This window comes from Styela clava, chromosome 14, assembly GCF_964204865.1.
Source record: "Styela clava chromosome 14, kaStyClav1.hap1.2, whole genome shotgun sequence".
Lineage (NCBI taxonomy): Eukaryota > Metazoa > Chordata > Ascidiacea > Stolidobranchia > Styelidae > Styela > Styela clava.
The window spans coordinates 17,027,727-17,047,391 of record NC_135263.1 but is presented as its reverse complement, the minus strand read 5'-3'; the positions used below and the strand labels follow the sequence as shown (position 1 = coordinate 17,047,391).

Here is a 19,665-nt window from a genome sequence, read left to right as displayed (position 1 = left end):
TATTCAGCATTCCGGAAAACAGAAGCACGGATAGACCAGAGACCGACCTGCGAAAGCCCCACCAAAGAGGTCGAACATCTCGCCCGGCGAGGACATTGAGACCGATTCATCCACTAAGCTGGAAAATTTTATGATTCCGCTCCTCCAGGTTTAGTAGCCTACATTTAAAAAAAACCGCGGGGAGTTGAACTCTGGCGATCATTCGATGCGGAAATTGAGTTCTGGTGCGTCATGGTTAGCGCGGGGCGCTATGGTTAACGGCGAGGTGGTATAGCCCAGTGATTCCCAAAGTGGGCGATATCGCCCCCCAGTGGGCGAAAACGATACAGAGGGGGGCGAAAAAGTCTAAGGGGGCGATAGGGGGGCGATTTTGCGAAACCTGTTTTATGTTCGGCGCACTTAATTCTGTACTCTGTGTGCATTCGCAGGCTTGAATCACGTGGGCGATTATCACACGCGAAAGGATTTCTGGTCTCGTCTTCGCAGTAAGGCAAGGTAGTTTGCGTATCCCAGTGGTCGGCAAAATACGGCCGGAATATAATAATCTGGCCTGGGACGATTCACTAAATGGACCTTTCCCCGACCTTTGACCGCGGAAAATTCTTCCCAAACTTTACCATTTTAAAATTTTCGGTACTTATTTTAAGAGTGGTTTCGCGAGTTGTTGCCTGTAACATGGGGTATTTGTTTCAAACTATCATTCTAATACACACCATTTAACAATCCGATAAAGAATTTTAGCCTAGTCTATCACAGCTATATCTACACTAATTTTTTATTGCTGTATTTAAACTGAAACTCATAGAAAGACAAAGTAATCATTGACTTATTTGATTTATATTCAAATTTCCGAAAAACAACTAAAAACTAACGAATATAATTCAAAAACGCGAAAATGAGGTAATGTTCACGACCACGCCTAAAAATCTGTCTGAGTGAGAGTGTCTGAGCGGATGCGAAAGGGGGCATTGTTACGTTTTTTGCATCTTGCTGATTGGCCAATGTCACGAAGTAAACAAGTAAGTCTATGCCCGGGGAAATATCCAAACGGCGGTTTTGATCATGAAATTTTTTTTATTTATAATCTACGCTCGAGGAGTAAATTACATTTTTTTACGTAACAGAATTTATGGTGAGGCACGTTTATACTGAATTATACTATATCCTAACAATTTAGTGAACAGCCACTCGTTTAACGAGCCTACAATTTAATTATAATTAGACAAATGGAAACACGCAGATGATGCTGAGTGCAGGGGTTCAATAGCGCAGTAAATATTCGAATATATTGCAAAGCAATAAGGAAATAAAATTCATATCCTATTCGAGAGATTGATCACTGCTTGATTTTTGTAAGAATGTATCTTCTTAAAGAAAATATTTATCAAAATTTCACAGATCATGCGGAAATATTCACTTCGATGTTTGAAAGTACGTATTTGTGCAAACCGTTATTTTCGAAAATGAACATTACAAAGAACAAGCAAAGAAGTGGGTTTGGTGATGCCCATTTAGAAAATGTTAAATCTTGGCGTCGTAAAGCTATCCAGCGTGATGCAGCAACAAGACAGTGTCACATTAAATGTCCTTGTAATATTTTTTTAATAAGACGACTGAGTTGAGTTCACGAATTGTCGCAGTTTTTGCGCGCTGTTCCGTTTTTAACTTTCGAAAAATATATGCGACCCGCAAAATACTAGCAACCCTGAATTTTGTCCTGCGAGCGACATAAAATTTGCCGACCCCTGGGCCGTAGCCGATAGTCAGTCACGGCTTCTTCCACATCCGAGTCTCTGAATCCAAAAACAAATGGCTGGTTAATTATGGACTGGTGATCGGACTGGAGGTTGTGATAGGATAAGGAATCGGGGATGAATTTTTCCGAAGTTTTTTGGTGCAGGTCATCAGGCAGTACGAATGAATGAGATGTACGAAAATCATTATTATAAGTTTGGGAAAATTAACTTTGGTTTTATTATTTTAATGTGAAATGGGGTGAATTTAGGAAGTGAAATGCTATAAGGCAAGAGTACACGGCGGTTTTTGAGGAGGTAGAACCCTGGATTCTTTCATTTCCGACCTATTATATGGTAAAAAGGGGGTTTTCAGCCGTGCTACTATTGCTATTAAAACAACGAAATCACCTTTCCATCAGTAAACGGGGTAATTTAGATATAATAAAAAACTCGCTGAAGAACACCAAGCTCATCTATCTCATTAAAAAACACTATAAACTATGATTTGTCTTCTTATTTGGTCTGTAATATATTCGTTTCTGACTTTATATTTTTTTGTAGTACAGGGGGGCGATGAAGTTGTATAAACTACTTTAGGGGGCGATGGTCAAAAAAGTTTGGGAACCACTGGTATAGCCTATTTATAATGTGAGAAATAAAAATTATTGATTTAGGTTAAGATGACGAAACAGAAGAAGGACGACGCTTGAAGATCGAAGCACGTGAAGTTTTCGCTCAACGACAGTGGTTGGAAGTCGGAGATGGTGTTGTTATTTTCTCGACGACGTCAGCAAGTCGGAGTTATGGTTGTTGTTTCTTCAACAACGACTGATTCTTTGTTAGTGAATCTTTGTATTAAATTTGTGGGTTCCAATCTTTTCGGATAGCGTAGAGATATTTTTGCCATAAATTTGGTTGCCACCGTGCCACTACCATGTAGGCTCGTTCAACCAAAATGGTTAACCTAACAAGTCCCAGCATCGTTTTTGCTAAATCTCTAAATCTGGAAATATTCGATTTCCCGCAACTCACTAAAAAATGAAAAAATGACAAGTCTCTCCGAAACAGGAGGGCTTTATTCATCAATTGTAGGCTATAAAACATAGTTTATTTTGAGAAGTCTGGAATATACACAAATATAAAATGAAAGATTTTGGAGAGTGATCAAAACTGTAGTCCTATTAAAAATGTTGTGTCCGCCGAACGATACGCACAAAAATCAAGTGGAAACTTGATAAATGAGGCTCAGGAACGACAAACTATAAAAATATACTCTTCATCAGGATTCCAATTCATTACTATATTCTGAGACATTTCCATCGATATATTTACGGTCACATACACGGATGAAAATAAAAAAATGTATGCTGGAGAAATTCTCAGCACGTTTTGGGGTCTTGCCACTAAACCAGCAAATATTTCAGAAAATAGCTCTATTATATTCCTTATAGTACTTACAATATGAAACACTACCAATAGTGTTACTTAGAATTATTTGATTGAGAAAACAGATAATCACGCTATTGTAATGTATATAAAAGTAATAAAATATCCAGAGAATGTACTCGAAACCCCCCTTTTTTTTTTTTTAATCAAGTCAAGGGTCAAAGGTGATAATTCGTCAGCTGACTGACCCATATTATCTTGTTCCTGAAAGTTGATGGTCCTCTTCGTTTGTTTGCCTGGCCTGTCTGTCTTTCTGAAAATAGCTCTATTATATTCCTGACAGTGCTTACAATATGAAACACTACCAAGTGTGTTACTTAGAATTATTTGATTGAGAAAACAGATAATCACGCTATTGTAATGTATATAAAAGTAATAAAATATTCAGAAAATGTACTCGGAACTGATTTTTTTAAATTTTTTTTTAATCAAGTCAGGGTCAAAGGTGATAACTTCGTCAGCTGACTGACCCATATTCTCTTGTTCCTGAAAGTTGATGGACCTGATTGTTTTGCCTGGCCTTTCTGTCGTGATGTGGATATGTGACCTAGCCCTACGCCTGTTGATTTATGCAGGATATTTAGTTAACAATATGATAAATCGCTCCAGACGGTACCGCTACTGACAGACTGAACGACAGCACTGGTACGGTATCGTATGTTCAGACAAGAGAAAGCTTTTTCATATTTGAATAATATTTTTCACTAAGTCTTGCTTAGTTCGCACTATTCTTTCATATGGTGCCTATTACTTCCAGTTATATTTCAGTACTTCAATCCTATTTCTGTATTCACAAGTTGGTGGCAAATTTTAGGGGATTCATAGTGGAGTTTATTTTTTCCTATTCTATTCTATTTTTATACTTATTTAAATAGTGGGAATTTCCCACAAAGCTGAATTTAGAGATTTAAATAGCAAAATTGTAAATGTATTGCCTATTTGAGAATGTCCTGGAAATTGGATTTTATTTGATGCCAAACAAGCGATTTCCAGGACAATGAAATTTAAGAATAGTACAATATTTTTTGCCTCCAATTCTTCAAAATGTATGTACCAGTAATCACTAAATAATGCTAAATAAATAATATTAAATATGCTAAATTAAGGCTTGCTTTATGCACTTTAATAGTAAATGCTTAATTACAAATATAGATATGAAAGGATATTAAATTATTATCAATGTTAGATTGCTGAGTGTACTAAAACATACCCACTGAGAATTAATTACATGCAGGACCAGCGGGCGGTCACTGCAACCTATGTGGTGTAAAATTTTAAATTTAATCACTATCAATTAAAATCAACTATGGGTCTGCATATTTCTGTGCGAGCAAGACTTGAAAAACAAAGTCCCAGTAATCGTGATTTCTTACTTAGTTAATAGGTAATAGCATCTAAGGCGAATTCATTTCCTGATATTATCGTTATATCTGTATGTCTGCCCCATCTTATGCATCTTATTTTAAATTTATCGTCTACTAAAATACCACAGACACTCGATCAAACTGTGTTGGATGTTTACCGATTTTACGGGTTCTTTGTGAGCAAGTGCAAGTATAATTAAAGGAGAGAGATTTCCATGTGAGAGAAAACGCTAGTCTCTAATTAATAAATTAGAAACATGAAATACAAATTTTGACGCATAACGCCGAAAAGACGAAAATCGAATCCTGTTATCGGATCCTGTTGGATTCGAATACTTTGGGATTCGAATCATCCGGATTTGGTATTCTATATTGCCCTTTCCTAACGGTACCACAATCATCTACCTGTTAACAGTTATCACAGTATCAGAAATTTAAGACCGAGACTACTTTTCGTCTGACTAGCACAGTGGTTCTCAACCTTTTACTGACTGCGTACCGCTTTGCTGTTTTTTACTAAGGCTGCCTACCACCGACAAAGCTCCTTTATTTGGCATGGGGAAGAAGACACAAGAAACATTGACCCCGGAAAAATTCCCCCTATACTTTACTATTGCAAACTTTATGCTTATTCTGAGAGTGTTTTGATGTGTTGGCGCATATAAACTGGTTTACGTGTTTGAAACCATCAATTTTATTAGAATTAATCAACCATGTGCGGTTTGCAGGTACTGATATAGCTAAGTTTAGCCTTGTCCATCGCAGCATTTGCGTGTTTCAATTTTGAATACTGCGACTATTAAGTGAAGCTCCGCGGAAGACATAATGACTATTAACTTAATTAATTCACAATTCCTTTTTTTGAAACACAACTGAAAACTGACAAATATCACTCAAAACTACAAAAACGTGGCAATGTTTGCAACCATGCTTAAATATCTGTTTGAGCGACAGAAGTGTCTGATCGGCTGGGTGCAGAAATTACAATTGTTACCTGTCGCGTCATTATTGACTTATTGCTGATTGGTTATAGGTACCGAAATAAACAAGGAAACTAATGCTTGGGGAAACATCCATAAACGCTGTTTAGCGAATACATACAGTAAAAATAAAGAAATAAAGCGTTGCCGGCATATTTCAGTCAACTGAAAGGTTAATTGTTGCAATAATTCAATTCTGCTCGCGTACCACTTGAAAATCCCCCGCGTACCGGTACCACAGGTTGAGAACCACTGGACTAGCAGATATATTGTTGTTGATTCTTTGTTTTGTGAAGTGACAAATATCACTCCGACTCTAAAATGACCCAGAGATAGTACGGTAATAGTCTAATTCCAATGAAACTTAGAATCTATTTTTGAAATCAAGAAGTTACCATTTCAAATATTCAATCCGTTTTGGATATTCTTGTTTCAGTCTCACTGGTGGTGGTAATGCGGAAGTCTGGTTAACTGTGATTCAATTTCCGTGGCTGTTTTTAATTTGCTAGTCATGTTTCCCTCACATAGAAATCTTGATGAGAATCTTTTCTTTGGGCTCGGCGGTGTGCCGCATCATGCTAGGCATTGGAAATACACTCGCCACCGCATCTCTGATTACACTGCGTGGGTTCGAATCCCATGTGGGATTAATTGTGTGTAAGAGTATTGCTGGACTTGTCGCCGCCATAGGGTGGTTCACGTAACCACTGGTCGATTACGGCTTCTTCCACCATCAAGTCCATGCATCTGAAAACAAATAACTGGCTAACTAATCTTACATTGACTGGTAGCAGGACAAGAGGCCGTGGTTCACCATATGATTAACCTGTCTTGTCGGGTTTCCTCTCCACCGAGATAAATATGTAAATCCTATCCTATCTCAACTTTTTTGTATATATGCCAATTACCAGGTCTATGTGCATTTTGATGCATATGTACCGGTACTTCTCATTTTAAAGTTTCTAGTATATGTTTATTTTCTCAGCAATTGATTTGTTTTTCGATGTGTTGATTTTTCAGAATGTTCAAATAAGTAATATTATATTTCATAGCCTACTAACAACACATGGGTAAGATTGAGAAAAATATTGATAAACAGCTTCTAAAACCTTTTTTAAATTTTGCAGTGTATTGTTATTGCTAGAGATGCCTTGCACATATTGCAATGTTAGTTTTTCTATCATAAAATGGAAAAATAAGTGTCAAACGTGCATGTGCATGTTTTGCACTAATTGTATTATCGAGAAACGTTGTGTGGCTTGCCATAATGTACTCGACTCTCGTTTGCAGTTTGAAGGTTTGATGAAAGTCAGAGTTAAGGATTTGAAGATATATTCATCAGTGCGAGGTCTGCCTGTCAATACATGCAAAGAAAAAAATGAACTTGTGTATATGATATTGCAAAACTGTAATGCACCCAATCCACCACAAATGCCTCGCAAACCCAGCAATTCTACACCAAATTATCCACGCATGGCACAGAATCCGCAACCAAATGAGCAACGAAATAGACATGATAATAACCCACCATATCCACCTAATGGAAGTTACAGGATGCCGCAGCCAGAGCAATTTCAAGCTAATTCATTTCCGCAACCTCCTGAGTACAATCGAACGCAGCGAGCTTTTCCAACTGCAGATGAGATTTTGAGCCAGTTGTCGGGTTCATCTCATTTTAATATATCTGCAGGAAGCGACATTCCTGGTACAAATGTGGATCCACCTGAAACCCCTGTCAATGTTGAATCAGAAACTGATTCCAAACCTCCAATTAGTTCAACTCCACCCCCTAAACCAACACCCACTGGTAATGGAAACAAATTATTGATAGTGGATATCACAATTGAGGCTCAAATAGACTATTTATCAATAAGGGAAATGAAGCAAATTCTTGCAGATAATTTTGTTGATTACAAAGGCTGTGTTGAAAAGTCAGAACTGAAGATAAGAGTAAAAAATTTATATCAGGACCGATCAAAAAATGAAGAAATAGTTTCACAAGAAGAAGCTGGAACTGCAGAAATGTCAGATAATACTTGTAAAATATGTTGGGATCAACCTATTGATTGCGTCTTGCTTGAATGTGGACATATGGCAACATGCACTTCTTGTGGCAAAAAAATGAATGAATGTCCTATCTGTAGGCAGTATGTTGTGAGATGTGTCCATGTATTTAGGACATGAGCCATGAGCAGCTTCACTTTCGAATTGTATAATTTTTTGCGCTGACTATTATTAGCAATTATTTTATAAACTTAACCCCTTTCTAGATTAAATGAATTTTTCTCTCTTTTGTTGCCTTCATCAAACATTTATGGTATAAAAAGATATACATCGAGTCCTTCTGAGTCATCGTATCATTCTCTTATTGCCTTACGCATTTAAAGGATTTCAAAAAGAATAATTTTTTTTAAAAATTGAAACATCTATCAGATATGCAAAAAGCTATTCATCTCATTTGAAAAATCTGATTTTGGTATAAAATTACAGTAACATTCATTTTCATACATTAATATCCTAAAATGTTTTCTGTACTCACTGACTACATTTTCACTGTATTTTGGCTTAATATATTCTTTATAATGTTGATTGAAATTCGTAATAATGGTTTACTCAACATGTTTGTTTGTTTGTTCCTTATTTTCATACATATAAACTTTGCTTTCAGTTGCGCTGTTCAAACATAATCTTGGATTTATCCATCAATTATATATTTACAGATTTATTGACAATTTGGTGTGTTTGGTAGAGGTATATTTGCATAACTTTAGCTTTATACTATAAATCCTCATTTGCCAAATTTTGATTATGGCTATAATGATTGTGATTTCCCTGTAGTCACAAGATGTAAAGCAATGAATAAAGTAATGGCAAATAATGGTCGCATATCCTACGCATTGTTCATAGGCTAATTTTTACAATTCTTATTTAAAACTACTTCTAAATACTGTATTCATTTTAGTTAGTAATGCAATGTAAAGTTCAAACTCTTTAAACTATAGCATTTCATGCGTTGTGGTACCCAATTATGGATATAGTACACCAATGCCGTAATTACCAGAAAATTATAATAAAATGCAGTGTTCTGAAATTGAACTGTTCCGAGAACAGGGTTTTTCAAATCAAAGTGTTGTTTTGTAGTCTATTCCACAATATGACTTCGAAAATATGACATTTTAAAAACGATGATTATTTTGTAAAAATTCTTTTTAAATTTGTAACAAGTCTCCCCACAATATGACTTCAAAAATATGACATTTTAAAAACGATAGTTATTCTGTAAAAATTCGATTCAATTTGTAACAAGTCTCCCAAATGGGTAGCAAATCTTTCATTTCTTTGAATAGAGATTAAAATTAGCAATTTATTACCAAATTAATATACTGTACTACTAAAGTTCCCATTCATGTTAGAATTATTTGAACGGACAGTACAACTTGTGTAAAATGTATTTTGCATGTCCAGTCAATAGAGAACTTATTCCATTGGTTAGTCTTGAAGTCACTGTCAAGTTGGATATTTTTATAACAGATATGTAATGAATCTAATATTTTCTTCCAGCAAACATTGTTAATCTGTGATATGGTAATTTGCTTAAATCATTTGTCCACTCCTACTTCATAACCATCACTGGTGATCATTGAGTAACTTCTCATGGCTGAAAACTAATAATGAGTGTGACTAAACCAAACTGTGTCTCATAGATCTGATTGGTTGGATTTTCAGTATTGTAGGGATCTTTTCATTAGATTCAAGGATATAGTGTAAATCTTATTAGAGGTATCCACAACATCATATCTTGCATTTAAGATACTTTTACGTGTTCACGATCCCAGAATTATAATATTAATAAACCCAATAGTCATACCCAGATGAAGTTATTGTTTATGTATCACAGTACTAATATTTTGTTTCAATGCTTATTCCCTTTTATCATTATTAGTTTTGCAGATAGAAATACCATTTTTGTGTGCACTTTATGTTGATTGAAAATTTTTCATGCAATTTAAATAAAATACATTATAGTAATGCTTTTTGTTTCTGAATTGAAATAAACCCCAATTATGACATTTATTGTTTTAGATTATTTTAGAATAAAAGGGCTTAATGTATGAAAGTGTACATAATAGTATGTAAAATGAAAAACAGTGGCTTTCTAAGTTTTTTTGTGTGACCTCAGGCAGCTTTAAGCCAATGTCATATATATAAATATTTCAAGGAGGATATTGACTTACAATTCAGAAAATAAGAGAAATATTCATCATTCATATTTTGTATTAGAGTGGCAAGACTGATAAATGCCTTGTGATAAGTTTTGGGGTATGGGACTATGACGCATTGTGATTGGAAACGATAAGAAATATTACATTAACATTTTTGGTACATTCAGCCACTGAGCATGATGGGTAAATCGAGACTCAAGTTACCGAATGTCAAGCTTTTTTGCAGAATAAATGCACAAGGCTCAAGAAATGTGTTATTAATTTCTGGGAGGCATTGTACATGAAGAGGTTGAGAACTTGCTGTCATAAATTCTAGATTGGCACATATGTGAAGGCTCTTTATGCCTAAGATCATAAATGAATTCAAATTGAGAATATTGCTTCTGATTTTTTTGAAGTTAACATATATTGACTACATTATGAATATATCATCAGAAATTGAAAGTTTCAAGAGAGGCCGACTAAAGAAAACTGAAAGCAAAGTACGAACTTGTGATGGCAGAGTGTTCATAGAGCAACTCAATCCTGGAACTGGTCACTACTCAGCTTCAAAAGTTGAACAATTGGAATATGGTTGGGTGGGTGATGTAAAACGGGATTTACAGTTGGCAGAGGTGACTGAAAACCTGCTATTGGGATCTCAAGATGTTGCTAGCGACCTGGAACTTTTGAAGCAAAATAGAATAACTCATATTTTAAACTTGGCTCCTGCGGTTGACAATGTGTTCAGTGACGATTTTATATATCTCAAAATACCTATATTGGATATACCAGAAACTGATATTATCCCATATTTTGTAAATACTAATGAATTCATTTCCTCTGCACTGACTTCAAATGGTAGAGTTTATGTCCACTGCAATGCAGGGGTTTCTAGAGCACCGACGGTTGTTGCAGCATATCTAATTAAAACTAGAAGAATTTCTGCCAAAGATGCTTTGCTGAGAATAAAAAATGTCCGGCCTTCAATATCACCAAACAAAGGATTTCTTCAACATTTAAGTGACTATGAGAAACAGTTTGTAAAATCAGAGTAGGTTTACTAGTCAATCCACCCTGATACTACGCTATAGAAATTTTTTCACATTTCAATCATTGTTTTTTTAGTTTTTCAACCATACTCTATGTATTACCAGAATTATTGCTCCTGAGCTGATTATCCTTTGCACTTTCACAAACAATCAGTCATGATAATGAATACATGGAAAATTTAGCATCGCCTACTTTCATATTTATTTCACCCTGGTGGTTTAGATACTAACTCTAACCTGTGATGCAAGCATTATTAGGGAACTGCACTCACATTTAATCAGTGGGATAGCTCATCTATCACTTCTCAAAGCTGTAACAGATCTAAGACTTAGAAAACATACCAAAAGTTTCTCAGAAAAGACTATGAACATTGGATTATTATTACGAAAAACTAACAGAATCATATCTTTGTGCCCATCAGGGTGCTTAACCAAGTGTGATGGAATAAAGCTAACACTTGTTTAGGTATCTGAAACCAATCTTAAATACAAGCAAATTTTATAGAAAAAGAACTAATGAAAGTTCAAAAGTAAGTAATTTCACAAAAAAAAGTTTTACAAAATATACATTTTATCAAATGGTTTGAAACAGTGTTAAGATGTGCTAATACTGCACAAACATAAACCATAATATAACAATATAAAAAAGTATATGAAGTATTATTGTTCTCCATCTGTTGTCGTCTCCTCTTTTTCAGTTGGTTCATCTGTTGCTTTTTCCTACATAAACAATGTTATAATATTAAGAAACTAGTATAAATAGAATTTGTTATTTAGAAGAACATACAAAAACATAAGAGAGATGATGTACCTAATATTATCAGGCCTTTTTTCAAAGATAATGCAACATTGATATTTTAGCTATGTTCAAACTTCTTTGACAAGCATAAATACACTTGTACGGTTTCCTCTTGAGTTCTGTCCATCTAATAATTGCATATGGTTTTCGCAGAGATTTGATAACTGTTTTAATGATTATGTTCATATTTCTCAGTGACACAGGTGAATAAGCTCCATATCCCTATATCATTTGTATTACCGGTACTTACTTTAATATCACCAATTTCTTCAACATCTTTTTCAGTCATTGCTTTTTTCTCTGTCTCAATTGCTTTGAAAAATTCCTTTTCGGCTTTATCAATTAATTCTTGCTCTTCTTCATCATCTCCCCCAGCGGCAACTAAAGATCATTTTTATTATTAGCCGTTAATCATGGCCAAAAACACATATGTGAGATCATGCAGTTGGCACAAGCAAAAATGGAATATTTAAAATAGAGCATCTATGGACAATAACTGCAAAACCTCATTGACTGCATCAAAGTTGATCAAATTGTACCATGATTAAAAAATTTGCAGTAATGAACGAATGACAAAGTCTGGCCGAATTAATACAGAGTGATGACTGCACAAGCCCACTCATTACTATTAAGGCCAATAATGAAATGACCTCCCACTTCAATCATAAAATGAAATGGAAACATTCGTTTAATATTAAACATCATGATTGGAACAAAATTGCATTGGCATCTTACTGTTATATTTTCCCTAGTTTATTAACTTAGGTATCTGAAAACAAACGTTAGATACCTCTCTCCTCTTCTCCACCACCTTGCTGTGATTGAGTTCTTTCCTTAAGTCTTAATTCCCTTTGTCTTGTTTCAAGAATCTTCTCTCGTTTTGTTTCCCTTTCAAACATCTGGCAAATTAAATTAAAAAAATGAAATAGATTTCCCCATTCCATAAATAGTCCAAAAATCACATTTGGAAATACACCTTACTCCATTTATCAAGTTCTTTTCATTCTTCTGCATGTTCCATAAACCTTCAGATAATTCAAGCAGAGTCGTAGTACCAGTGTGTGAACCACATGCAATTATTTTTCCATTGTCTTGCACTCTCAAACTGTGCAGAGCCTCATCACAAACCTGGAAAAAAATAATTGTTTGCGATAGATTTATTTTTACTGCTCAAAATCTCATTTGTCACACTAACTCAGCGCAAAAGTGAATCATTCTGTATATAAGTTCGGTTCTAACTGAAAAACATTGGTATATATTTTTTTAATTTTCACTTGTTAACAGAAAAGTCTGCAAGAAAGCGAAGAAATAGTTACTCAGATGGTGAACCATCTTATTCGTAAATTAAATGACACAATTATTTTCATATTAGAGAACTCTAGTAATGCAAGATGAAAATTAACTTAATTAATTTGACTCAGCAGTTAGCTTGCCAACAGTGAATGCTTGCCAAACACCACTGACTGCTGCGCATGGGATTTGATGCTTCTCAATTATTAACAAGAGAGCAATGATCAAATTTATGTTTCAAAGGTTTAGAACAGTGGTTTTTAAACTTTTTGAGCCGAAAAATTTTACAAACTTCGCGCCCCCCTATTTTTGCTTTGAAAAAATGCTTTTGTGATGGGCAAGTTGCTATATATTAAGATGGCGCTATAAGAGTGTTGGTCTCATAGCGTCATTGCTATGTATAAAGCCAAATAATGGTTGGTCATCATACATTCTCGTTTTTCCCCTCAGTTTGCAATACCTGGTAAAGTCAAACTAAATTTTAGGTAAAACTAAACACGCAATAAACCTATGCTTTAATGTATTTTCTGCTTAAACGTTTACAGACGACACGTAAAATTTCAATCAATTGTTTACTTCATCACTATTGAGCGATGCCAAAATTATATACTGTTTGTTAAAAATAAGCAACAATTACAGACTTCTGCGCTTGCCTAACATTTCAAACAAAATGGAGAAGTACAAATTAATTTATGTAAAATTAAAAGCAGTTCATTTTTTAATAGTTATTATGCATGTGGACGTTTCCTCGGCCCTTGACCGCTGAAAAATAAAGTCGCTGAGGCGTTTGCGATTGCATTTTGTTTAAATCTCGATTGTTTTCGTAAGCGTGGCCTGCTATGCCGTAAAGATCTTGATTTTGGTGTTTATTCTCCCTAAATCAGAAATTTCCCTCGACATATTCTTGTGTCGCGAAGACGATTACAATTACTTTTTTTGTTTTCGAATAGAACCATGACACCTCTGAAGAAAACGAGTTAGTTTTTATTATATAATCATCAGCGACGAGATGCTAAAGATAGAATAAAGTAGTGAATCTGCAACCAAATATTTCTTTATTGTAAAAGCGAGATTATAAAATACTAAAATTAAAACGGAAAACATCATGAGTTTTGTTTTGGGGTGGACCGCGACAGATTAAAAACACTTTCTTAGACATTGCAAATCTTATAAATTCCTTGTACCTGCGGCACATCAGTAGTGTTCTAAAACTACCGAATTGAAATAAATTTTACTCCGTGGGTGTTAAAATTAATCGAGCATTGCAATAGAGCGGAGTAAGAGTTGCAGGGACAGCTCATAATGGTGAAATTGGCAAGAATACAAATCAAAACAAAATGTAATCGGGCACTTTGCCACACATTTTTATGGTTGCGGATTACCGTGGTATTTTGGAGTAGTGGTGCTTTTATTTTATCGACGCAATCGCAGATTTAATTTATCACAAATCAAATGAATAAAGCAACCATTTTAAATGAATAATTTATTCAACACGAAAACCATTACATATCTGTTGACAAAGTCGGCTCTTATAACGACTGGTGTAATCTCGAGGACTGACTCAGGGATTCGTACCGCGGGGATTTCGAGTCGATGAATATGTATTTTAATTGTACTAAATTAAGTATACTTTCTGGGATATTATACCAGATCTTTCTAATAGAAAAAAACGAATTCGCATGAGTGCAATATATATCAAAACTAAATATAATCGGGCAGTTGATCACACTTCAATATGTCCGCGGATTGGCGTGATATTTTAGATCGGTAATGAGTTTATTTTGACATGAGTCGCCGCAACTGCGAGTTACCTTGAACACAAATGAATTAAAACAGAGAGACATTTTGAATTCTCGTAGTTATTACAAGACAGAAAAATTTATTATACCACGAAAAAGCCGGTATTTTTACGGACGCGGAGACCGTTTCAGGAGCCGTTACATGTAAATTTCCGATTCCATCTTGTGACCTCTCGCGCCCCCCAGTTTAAGAACCCCTGGTTTAGAAGGAAACCTAAAAAAAATAATCAAGCAACCTGGGAGTACTGAAAATTTAGAATAGTTAGATACATTGGCTATGGAGAAAGATAATTTGTTCACAACAACAAGATGAACAACAACAATTTAGCAAAAAATCCATAGATCTGCTTTGTGTCCAGAAATTGATTTATTCACCTGTATGCTGAGTGTTGGATCATTTTGTTTAAACAAATAATCCCAAACATCAAGTGTTCCGTCCATCTTTGTTGTATAAAACACAGCAGGTCGTACTGGACTCCACATTCCATCAGTCAGATATGACATGTGGTATCTGAAAGTTTTTCATGATTCAAATTAAGGGTTAAAAAAAAATGTCATTGACAAGCTGTTTTGATTATTGCATCTCACACAGCCTTATCAATATAAACTGCCAAAATTGCAGGTCACAAACATACTTGGTCCACATGATGCATGATTCTCTGATATCTTCAGACCAGACTCTTGCTGTCCAATCACCAACTGTCAAGAAATTCTTTGGGAAGAATGGATTTCTTTGGAGAGAATAAACTGGTCCATGATGGCCAGGATACAACGAGACAATTTTTTCTCCAGGCGTTTTTGCTTTTCTGTTGCAGGAAACGATTTGCCCTTGCTCTGTTCCAACCATGAATTTTGTTGGCTGAAGATTAGAACAATAATTTTTATGAGAATGAAAAATTCACTTGCAAGAATGAAAATAATCCTAAACTGAAAACTTAAAGTAAATTTGTAAGGTCAACTATTAAATTAGATATAGACCCAGAGGATTCGATTATAAACTTCAATATAGTAATGGAGTCGATTTGGGTAATATACTATATAGTTCTTTATTACCATTGTTGGTTCATATTCCAGTGCAATTCCTCCAAGTGCATTCTCTATGTTAAGCTTTCGTGTTGGATCAAGAACAAGTTTTTCAGTTGGTTCTCCAAGTTTTCTGATATCCCACCACAATACCTGCGAAAAATTTACAGTTTGATACACATTGAAATCTTTCATTGCTTTAGAATTTAGCACTGATTTTGTTCAGAATGCAAATCCTACAATTTATAGGAAGTTTATAAAAATGAGGTATAGAGACTATCATTTGACAATGAAAAAGTATGTTACAAGAAGTCTATCACACTCACACACACATCACAAATATGATGTGAGGCATATTAGGATTGGATGGGAGAATTAATCAGGTATTTGTTTCAGATGCATAGACTTGATGGTGTAGCAAGCCGTAACTGTGTTCAAGATAGAATTCGTTATTAAACATTATTATTAAGTTATGCAATACTTCTGTTTACCTGGCCATCTGTTGATGAAGAGAAACATTCAGTTCCTGTCTTCGATTGAAGCCAGATTGTTTTATAAACTGGATCGCGATGACTTTGTTCTATAGGAGATAATTCAACAGGATGGCTTCCTTTTCTTGTGTCCCAATATGCTGCGTAAAAAATATATAAAATACTTCTAAAATGGCAAACTGTAGTTGGAAGCCTGAGTTTAAAGAAGCAGTTAAATTCAATGCTGGCCTACAGATATCATTGGTTTTAAAGCAGTCAGATAAGATTCATATCTGGAGTAAATAAATACTCAATAAATGCAATATATAGAATGAAATGAAGTGATTTGACAATCATACCAACAGATACAAACAGAAACATAGTTTTCACACAATGTTAATAAAATTTTAGTAAGGATTATAATTTTGTACAGGCATACTTACCAATCTGTCCATTGTAGCAGCCACCAACCAAAACATGAGAATCTTTAGGATTGTACTCCAGACAAACTAATGGTGATACTGGTTTTAATGTCAATTCTGGTTTATTTGGATTTTCTAAAATAAATACAGGATTAATCATAAGTTACTAGATAAAGGTATGCTACACACAAGGATGTGCATATTCTATTAGTCTGGCTCTGGCATTCTCTCAGTTTGTCTTCAAATCAAATATGAATCGGATATAGTACATTTTGCTTAAAAGTCATGATTTTGTATTGTAACAACTAAATAAATTACAAAATTAAAAAAAAAAAAATTTCTCAAAAGCACTTTGTCAATATCGTCAATTTTGAGTTTTGTTGATGTTAAAATTTTCAGAGAATAATTGAAAGCTATATACATATTTAATGCACTCCACACAATTCACTAATGTGAAAATCATTATGTGATAGTTAAACATACCAACATCCCAAATATAGGAATCAAATGAAGTATTGGGTGATGATCTCTGAAATTCAAGATTAGAATACGCAACAGCCAGTTTTTTGCTTCCGTCCGGATACCAGGATAAATGGGTTGCTGTCCGCTTGATCTCATTAGGGTCTCTGGAAAGTTTAAAATATTGGGAATAAAGGAGTATCGTATATATTACAGCCCTAAATAACTCAAGTTTAGCTCACCTGAAAACATTGATAGTTTTAGCTGATGGTGGTTCTTCTGTACTTTCAATTTCAAGATTATCAAAATACTCTTCATAAATGTCAATAGCATTATTTTGCTTTATACAGTGTTCCATTATCTAAAAATCAAATAAATATATAACAATAAACGATGTCCAAAAAATTTCAATTATATTTTTTAAATACCAAATTGATGAGAAATATTTTCCTCTTAGTAAAACTGGCGTTGTGCAGCTTAGTTCTCGCTTCGATTATCAAGAAAATTATGTTAGTTTAGGAGAATCAGAAATGCTGGAGGGCTGCTTAAATTATCTAGTTTCAACTTGAAATTTCAGAATTATTGATGAAGTTTCCCAGAATCCCAATAGATTAATAATTTCAAATCTGATAGTAATGAATCTAATCTCTAATATAAGGAAAGCACGAATTATTACATAAAAAAATGCAATCTTACACTTCCGAGCTGTTGAATTGCATTAACATAATGATCTTCTTTTTCAACTTTCTTTCTGAATCGAATTGTCTGTTCAACTTCCTGTGGGTTGATATCTTTCGGCCACCCACCTTCGACATGGTTAATCCCTCGACTTTCCGTTTCAAATCTTTCAGTATTCACCTGAATATATGTTATTTTAGTTTAGCCTGTGTAATATTAATATGAAGTCTGTGAAATATAAAACCAAACCTCATGTTCTGACATTTCTTGTGCACATTGTATGACATTATCACATGGGTTTCTTTCGATAAAATTTGATGTGAGAGATGGATCAGGTACAACATCAACATGAAGTTCGGCTGGTCTGTCAGAAAAATTACACTGCCGACCAAAGTCCGCCCTTTTCTTTGTATACACATAGACTATTTCCATCTTGTTTGCTTTTATTCAACCATTCACTGCAAAATTGAATTACAAAATAAGATAATATTGTTTGCTACAGGTGGAGGGAGTCATAAATAGTGGCTTCATAAGTCAATCTACTTTCCTGCAAACCTCAGTATTTAATATATTTAATATGTTGAGCTACATTTCGGCTATTATACATTGTCAGATTATTGGATAATGTTTTTTTCTCAAAAACACAGCCAAGTGAGTAAGCATATTTTGACTTCATAATTGGTATGAAGGTGGTATACAAAAATTATAAAATAAGGTTAAATTTAATATCTATATATAACATTATTTTTTCAAGTGGGTTTTCAAGGACCATACATAGCGGTACTAATATATGCAAGTGTGACGACAGCGAGTATTGCAGTGGCAGTACCATACCATACCCTAAAGCATATAACTTATCTTTACAGTCTTTATGCTTGTGTCACGCACGAGCACGAGCAATGCATATACAAACAATATTACCTAGCTTATATTAAGGACCTACTATATTGCTATTCCGCAAATAGTGGGCAAAAATATAGCAAAACACTAACTTAATTAGTATAACCGAAGCAAAAACTCACCGAAACAGCATTCAATATAGCGTCAAGCCCAAATATCCGATGGAAATGCAGAGTCAGAAGGACAACCGTTCATTGAGCTCGAGCTTTCATCGTCACCATGGCTACTATACGAAGTCGTGCCGCGTGACGAACTCAGAAATGTTTAGTGTGTTTTGCGAGAAAACCTCATTTGCGAATCACCAGTGTTGCCATAATTCGGACACTTATTTTAATAATTGATGATATAATGACAAAGCTTTTACCTACCCTTACTCAAAACGTGTCATCACCCACCTACAGATTGATTGAGCATACGTTTTTCGCGCAAAAGTACTGCTTTCATTTGAAATCACCATATTGTCAAACAAGAGAGCAATGCTCAAATATATGGACACGCAGAACAATTCCCCAAAAATCATATGTGGTGACCAACGACTAACATACCGGCGGTGACTTACCAGTACCTGTATCGGGGTACCGTGACGATACAGGGACTGTCATAGATATTTTAGGTCCTGTGACAATTGAAACATCAGTTGAAATATCTCGTGATATGAGTCAATTATGTACCGTATTATCGGATCAGGTACCGAACCACAGTCAAACATTTCACATAAAAACGTTACTAAATAACATGCGTCAACTTAACACCAGCCGAATCGGGGTACAATTTTTGGTACAGTGACTGTCATAGCCGTTTAGGGCTGTTGGACAATTCGACTACACGGACAACTCACCAGGCCTAGGGTGGTGTAGCCAGTCTGCGGACAATTTCATTCAAACCGCTATAAAACAAAAACCAATATATCTAACCCGTTAATTTTTTCACCGTGGGTGCATTGACGGCATTCATTCTACACGCTAAACCTCGTATTAACTTTCTACGTCAAAGGGTTAAAGCTATACAAATCCCCAAAGTACTCGAAAGACCGAACGACCAGTGT

The 19,665-nt window shown here is 34.9% G+C and overlaps 3 protein-coding genes across 3 annotated transcripts; 2 read left to right on the top strand and 1 right to left on the bottom strand.

Annotated features, from left to right (window-relative positions):
- Nucleotides 1–5,804: 5,804 nt before the first annotated feature.
- LOC120340758 (E3 ubiquitin-protein ligase RNF34-like) lies at nucleotides 5,805–8,712 on the top strand. The gene has a single exon (XM_039409115.2). The coding sequence runs from the start codon at nucleotides 6,673–6,675 to the stop codon at nucleotides 7,708–7,710; it is 1,038 nt and encodes a 345-aa protein (XP_039265049.1). The 5' UTR covers nucleotides 5,805–6,672; the 3' UTR covers nucleotides 7,711–8,712.
- Nucleotides 8,713–8,860: 148 nt separating this feature from the next.
- Nucleotides 8,861–10,970, top strand: LOC120340759 (dual specificity protein phosphatase 19-like). Its single transcript, XM_039409116.2, has one exon. The coding sequence runs from the start codon at nucleotides 10,091–10,093 to the stop codon at nucleotides 10,784–10,786; it is 696 nt and encodes a 231-aa protein (XP_039265050.2). The 5' UTR covers nucleotides 8,861–10,090; the 3' UTR covers nucleotides 10,787–10,970.
- A 170-nt stretch (nucleotides 10,971–11,140) lies between these two features.
- LOC120340757 (dynein intermediate chain 3, ciliary-like) lies at nucleotides 11,141–18,883 on the bottom strand. Its single transcript, XM_039409113.2, has 14 exons — nucleotides 18,743–18,883; nucleotides 17,970–18,178; nucleotides 17,739–17,900; nucleotides 17,285–17,403; nucleotides 17,067–17,209; nucleotides 16,605–16,718; nucleotides 16,183–16,322; nucleotides 15,722–15,844; nucleotides 15,304–15,527; nucleotides 15,044–15,179; nucleotides 12,561–12,707; nucleotides 12,370–12,478; nucleotides 11,830–11,960; nucleotides 11,141–11,500 (listed from the first exon to the last, which is right to left on the bottom strand). The coding sequence occupies exons 2-14, from the start codon at nucleotides 18,150–18,152 to the stop codon at nucleotides 11,441–11,443; spliced, it is 1,791 nt and encodes a 596-aa protein (XP_039265047.1). The 5' UTR covers nucleotides 18,153–18,178; nucleotides 18,743–18,883; the 3' UTR covers nucleotides 11,141–11,440.
- Nucleotides 18,884–19,665: the final 782 nt, after the last annotated feature.

What these genes read in the sequence shown, in the direction of transcription:
- LOC120340759 (XM_039409116.2), top strand. Translation starts at nt 10,091, where the DNA reads ATGCCTAAGATCATAAATGAATTCAAATTGAGAATATTGCTTCTGATT.
- LOC120340758 (XM_039409115.2), top strand. Translation starts at nt 6,673, where the DNA reads ATGCCTTGCACATATTGCAATGTTAGTTTTTCTATCATAAAATGGAAA.
- LOC120340757 (XM_039409113.2), bottom strand. Translation starts at nt 18,152, where the DNA reads ATGGAAATAGTCTATGTGTATACAAAGAAAAGGGCGGACTTTGGTCGG. An exon ending in AAGAAATGTCAGAACATGAG is followed by an intron (nt 17,901 to 17,969) that starts GTTTGGTTTTAT and finishes ACATATATTCAG; the next exon opens with GTGAATACTGAAAGATTTGA. An exon ending in AAAACTATCAATGTTTTCAG is followed by an intron (nt 17,210 to 17,284) that starts GTGAGCTAAACT and finishes TAAACTTTCCAG; the next exon opens with AGACCCTAATGAGATCAAGC.